Consider the following 6710-nt stretch of genomic DNA (forward strand, 5'->3'; position numbering starts at 1 on the left):
ACATTCGCAACCTTTGGTGACAATAGAACTCGCGCAACAAATAGATGAAAAGGAATCGACAGCGAATTGCTTTATAAAATCATAAACTCTCAGTTTTTATTTTACGTCAGCATTTATACTTTACGCAATGTGTAACTTAAAAAATTAGATAATTATATCTTAATTCAAATTATATAATTATATTTTATTCGCGGAGAAGGGATCTTTATCCTTAATAACGTTTTACGAGTTTTACGATTTTCGTACATCAATACGAGTCTCGGACGAATTTTGCTCTCACCTGCTCTGACTTGTACATCTCGGCTGAGCACTTTGCCGACAGGGTTGCTCGCCAAGCATCTATACGCGGCGCTATGAACGTCCTGTCGATAGGCCGCGGCCGGAAACGGCAGGAGCACCAGGGTACCATTTCTGAGCACTCTCCGCACGCCTGACACATCGTTGACCGGATGCCCGTCCGCAGTAGACCAGTCGATGTTCGGCGGCGGACTTCCGGATGCCGTGCAATCCAACCAGGCGCCGCTGGAATTCGAGAATTCGATCCTCGACGGCGGTTCCAGCACGAAACTAGGGCCGCGTAAATGCGCGTCGAAGCCGTGCCCGCTCGCGGACGTTATTATAGCAGCTGCACCTGCAAAAAGAAACGTATTCTTTTATGAGATAAGATATTTCAAATTTTGACATCTGTCAAATTGCGAAACGCAATAGTTAGAGAAAAATATCTCTATCTCGTTCTTCGATAAACTATAATAGACAGCTAATAGACAGATTTAATCTAACACATCGTAGATACGAGAGATATGAACTCATAACACAAGACAGCCGTTGTAAGAATACTTTGAACGTAGTATTATAGTACGGCGGTATATTGGAAAATCGGATGTGAGGGATATCATGTCGACGGCCAGTCGCATCAGGCGGAAAACAATTTGACAAGTTCCAAAGTGGATTAATCAACGTGCTTAGCGTGTCTAGGGTTGCCAATCGAACGGTGCCGTCGCGACCAATATTTCGGCCAAGTTATTCTCCTCGTAGTGCGGTGCGCGCGCGGGACACCCACTTCTCGGCGTAAATGCTTTGATCGGAGGTGTGAAAGCGTCAGCAACTACTTGCCGGCTCCTCTCTTGTATCGTTAGCGGGCTCCTGCACCGGTTATTAACACTTCGCCCATCCATGTTGCATCCTTCGTGTCAATGTTACGGCGAAATTTGCTGCGAACCATAGGAGCCGCGATAAATTCCGGCTCTCTCACACGGTTAGCTTACATAGCTTGCCTTAAACTTTGAAATGCATTGACTTAACTTTCAACTACTATTATACCGCGATTTGGCTAACGTGATCGTTATGGCAGCGTAAAACCATTCAACTAAACCGTCTTATAACTCACGCGCTCTTGTACGCTTATTGTTAGATTATCTCGATCAATTTTTGATTGATATGATCGCTATCTATTTAGTTCTTCGATATATTAAATTATATATTAAATATATAAAAAATTTAGTCAGTATTAATTTTTATCTAAATCCATGTCATTCTTAGAAGATCGATTAAATTTTAGCAAGCCATTTAGCATCTGTATCATTTTTAATACCTGTGATTTATAATATTTACAAACTGATAAACGTTAAAACGAACAGCTAATTGCGCTGATTTACGATCGTAGAAATTGCAGACGGCTAGGTAAATAAAATAGTATTTCCCTCCCCTTTTCATTTCCCCTTCTTTTAGACTCAATATTGTAGAATACCTCGATCGCAACGGGATGCGAAGCTCGGAAAAACACGAAACTCATAACGACATTCGCCCATTGTAATTCGTTTATAACGACATTCGGGAGGGAAACGCGCACGTGTGTCGCGACCGAATTTCGTAATGTCGCATTGCATGCGCGCGGCATACAAAATACAAAATATGCAAATCGGTGTGCGTGTGAGAGAGAAAGAGAATTGAAATCCTCCATCATGGTGTCCGGCAATTGCGCACTCACCTTCATGCCGGCCAGCTTCCGGGGAAAATTGTCTCTCTTTCTCTCTCTCTTTTTCTCTCTCTCTCTCTCTCTCTTTCACGCGCGCGCTACTTAATTACTAATTCCGCGCGAGTATTACGCTGGCGCTCTCTCGAGCGGAATTCCGCTCGTTGCTTCGCCCAAGCGACGTCGCGTCGATTTTCGAAGGCGTCGCATCGACCGCTTTAATTGGCAGAAAATTAATTACGCATTGTGTATACGCAATTCGACGTCGTTAACTAGAAATTCAAACGGACGGATTACGTCAAAGACATTGTCACTTAGCAATTTACGCGGAACTTGAATTAATTTTATAAAAGGTATAATATAAAATTTATAATATAAATAATATAATGTAATATAAAATTTACAATATAAATTTATATTATAATATAAAATGCAATGTGTGTCGCATACGTAAAAATTCTTGCCGAGTGAAATATTTTTTGTCGCATCTTTCACGTATATCCAATTTAACGTAGTATCGATTTCCATACTTGTCGTGACCTCGTGGAAGTATTTCGGAACATCTACAAATCTTACTGCGTACCTTAGCTGCTGCGCAGGTCAGATTCGCGTCAACATCCCGCCTTTATGACGCGTCCTCGAAGAGATTTATCCGTTGACGTGGAAAATCGAGGAGTCGAAGAAGGCCGTCGCGACGAACGAGTGAGCGCTAGCAAGAATGAACATGCCGGTAGATGCTCAAAGTGACTGGCCGAAAGCATGCGTTGAAGTGACAGAAACAGACGAATAGAGTTGAGCAGCGAGTAGGAGGTAAACGGAAGCCCGAAGGGAATACGAACGGGTGAGATGAGACAGAGAACGAAATAGAGAGCGAGAAAGAGAGAGAGAGAGAGAGAGAGCACGGGAGGGTGTGACCGAGAGAGAGAGAGAGAGAGAGGGTGCAGGTGTCGGTGGGTAATAGCTCCCTATTACCATAACGCTCGGCTAAGCCGGCTAATCGGTTCCGCTTATGCCGATCGGCAAATTATTATTAATCACATTGCGCGCAGATTATATGCGTCTATGGCGCGGTGGCATTTGCACTTCGCGTCGCGTTATCAATCGCAGTTGCACGGGCTTTTACCGTCGCGCATTTATCCGCACACATTTGATCCTTTAACAGACTTGTGTATTTATCGGTAGATGTGTCCGAACTCTGCTGACTTTTCTATAATTTTGCATAATTTGGATATATTATTTTTTAAACTCTCTGTGAGCTGTATGTTTTTTATTTTATAAACGCGAGCGTTGAACGATTTATTTCCATTTATTTACCCTCGAGGCTACTTTGATGTTTTGTTCTACTTGTACGTATTATATAATTAAATTATTATATATTATTACACAGATTAATTATAATTTAATTATAACAAAAACAATTAGGATTGATATACTATTTAATGCATGTATATGTGGGTGTGCGTAGTTTAGTTTCATAATTATATAAAGTTCGATATTTAATACGATTATTATTTTTTCACATATGTGATAATACACACGTTGCGTCATTATAGGTTTTATTTATGTAATTATAAATTAAAGCGCAGATATTTTTTTTATTTGAATTAATATTTGTGATGAGTTTATCTCTGTTTCGAGTTTATACTATTTTTAAATTCTCGATATATTTTCCACAGATAGGAAATGTATTATATAATAAATTTTAAAACATTTTGAAAAGGCTATTAAATATGGAAATCTCTCATGGTTGTTTCTCTTTGGAGAATCTCTCATGATTCTCGGTCAGTCTCCGAAATCCGAACACAAGTGGGGTTTCTATCATCTGTCTGGATTTCGCTCTCTCGCCACGAAACCTTCGAATCGGTGGGTTCGGTAAAAGGAGCTTGTGCTACGAACCAGGAATCAATAGGCGGAACAAACTGTGTAGATGGGTAGAGGTCTCCGGTAAGATTGAATTTGCAGACTGCCTTTCCGAGAGTTCTCGACGAGGGGGCGAATCCTGGAGAAAAGGTGAAGGGCAACGGGGGGACTTGATAAGAGTCCACGATCTCGTGCGACGTCGGTTTCTCCTCTCACTAACTTTCATACCTTTCCTCTTCTTTCGCTCCCCCTTCCCCTCTCAAGTGAGCTGCCGATGTTTACTCTGCCTATCAAGACGGCAATTATTTGATCCGGCTAGTGAAACGTATCCCTTGAATCTTCCCCTTTCGTAGTACTTATCCTTCTGTTTACTAGTGTTCTAGAATGATTAATCAGAATTTAATTCTGTGGATTTCTAGGAGATCTTATTTTTTCTTCTCGAAAACTCTAATTTTGCATGATGTAACAATATTAAATATGATTTAAAATAGTTTAGTACCATTTGCAATATTGATTTGAATAGTTAATACAATCCAATATATTTAAGAGATTCTGTTTTTTTTTAGAGGCTTATATATTTAGTCTTGAAATTTTAAGATGTAGTTCCTCTCGAAAATTTTTTGCCGACGATAAAAAAATAGATACAAATTCGCGAAAATCTCTCTGATCGATAAAAATTTTACAAGTTTGAGATATATTGTAATATATTACAATTAAATTATAAATTATTAAATTTTCTATTTTTTTTATTTTATATTTTATATTGTATTTTGTGTTCTGCAATTAGTCGCAAAACTCGCAAGCCGGAAGCAACGTTTCAGTAGAGTTCCGCTCAACGCGTGCATGAATAATACACGACTTCCTCTAATCCCCCCGTCGTATTATTCATATCGAATGCGCGGCAGCAATAATTGGGATCAACATTTCCCGATAAACCGTGCCAGTATTATCTTTAACGACTGCGATAACGCCACACCCTGCCGGGGTACGATATTTTTGGAGGGCACGGCTGTACTCGCTTGCACGATAATTACGCTAATTCCGCGGTTCCACTCTTGTCCGATCTACGTGACATGGGAGTACCCCGTTCTCGCTCGAACTAAACTCGAGGCTTCCTTAGATAAGGACCCGGATACAACGCTTAACGACCACAATTATCCTAAACAGTTGCGAAAGCCTGCCCTAGAAACTTTAATCTTTTTGAGATCTACAAATTCGTGATTAAGTTGCACGCTTACGTGCATAATTACTCCATTTGCTATCGTGTATGTATACAGTACAAAAATTGCAAAGTATGAATATATTCGATAAATATCAAAATTATTCCAGTTTTTCATATGTAAAATAGATTGAATAAAAAAGATAATAATATATTGCTAATAATAATAATAATATTATTTATAATTTTTATTACTATAAAAAGATAATAATAATAATAAAAATAGATTGCTTTTTTGTAGGAGATATTTTTATTTTATTGGGAAATTGTCTCATTATTAATTTGTAATAATTAATGTTTCGATAAATTGGAAGAGCATTTATTTAAAATGCTAATAAAAAATACAGAGATATTTATTGTAATATTGAAAATTAAAGAGTTTGTCCGAAAAACAAACTTAATTAACGCATCTTGTTTTTTGTTCCTTCGCGAATTTTTATTACTCCAGGAATTTTAAAAGTTTTATTTAATATTGCAGATTGTGTGAAATGTTCGATATAAAATATCGATTTTAATTCGTCACAGAATCTGTTATCAAAATATTTGTTGATAGATCGGTGACATAGTCAAAAGTTTTCTATACATTCAATACGAGATACTGATAAAAATAGAAACAACGAAATGTTTTTGCGTTCATGTATGAAAATATTTTGCGCATAGTGCATCTATACTTTTACCGCGATATATAGCGGTTAATAAACATATATACTCAGAGAGTGAGACATGATATAACAAGCTAAGAGCAGCAGCTGTGATAAGGCAGCCTTCTGAATAGATTGCCCGCCAAATCAGGTGGACCGAATGGTCTATGTAGTTTAGGTATTACATTCGACAAAGAGCCTATAGCCGCGCGCGCGCGCGCGGTTCCATTCACGATAGATACACGTACATGTACGCATATGTATGTACATGCGTGTACATAAGCCGGGATTATATATAATACATGCAGCGAATTACGCTATAACTGATATCGACACAATCGCGACAGCGCATACGATGCGGGGAGAACTTGTTCGCGTATAATACATGAAGTTATGATATTGAACGTCATGTTGGAGAATGTTTTTTTATTTACAATTTATCAACTTCAGTTAAGATGACTTTTAGATTGTTATGCCTCTGTAAACCCCGGAACGAAGTCCATAAGCATATATATACGGTACAATATTTTCGTTGTGATTAGTATTTCAGCTTAATGGTTGCTAATTACGACTATTAATAAAATCGCGGAACGCAAAGTGTTTAATTATCTTATATAACTCTTCTATCTCGTGTCCTCTTGTGTATGCAATTTTCTGGGAACGGCTCTCCACGTTTACAGCAAATCTGATTAATCTCCGCGTGCTACTAATGAACGGATGTTCTCGGCGAGGTCGGCGTCCCCGACAATCCCGATTCGTGCATCTCGCTTCGCGCATTGCGGAAGGAGAGACGCTGCATTATTGTGGATATTAAATTTCAGCGGCGAGCGTCCGCGGCGGATATTAAATTTTAGTTCTCGTAGGCAATGACCATATGGCCGAGTATAACATAGCGTACCAGTGACCGCGCCAAAATCGCCTCGTATTGTCGGCATCGCACATATAATTCTTTTTTCTTTATTAAACCACTGTTATCCGCAGTAAACCGTCCGAAATGTTTCCCAGGTTCGTATCAGTC

At 38.9% G+C, this 6710-nt stretch overlaps 1 protein-coding gene across 1 annotated transcript in view; it reads right to left on the reverse strand.

The window, feature by feature from the left end:
* LOC115244510 (Down syndrome cell adhesion molecule-like protein Dscam2) overlaps positions 1-6710 on the reverse strand; it is a 174797-nt gene that overhangs the window by 84852 nt on the left and 83235 nt on the right. Inside the window, exon 3 of the mRNA XM_029822201.1 lies at positions 281-631. Coding sequence (XP_029678061.1) covers positions 281-631 — 351 coding nt within the window. The remainder of the gene's footprint in view (positions 1-280; positions 632-6710) is intronic.

This window comes from Formica exsecta, unplaced genomic scaffold (assembly GCF_003651465.1).
Source record: "Formica exsecta isolate Colony F162 unplaced genomic scaffold, ASM365146v1 scaffold82, whole genome shotgun sequence".
Classification (NCBI taxonomy): domain Eukaryota; kingdom Metazoa; phylum Arthropoda; class Insecta; order Hymenoptera; family Formicidae; genus Formica; species Formica exsecta.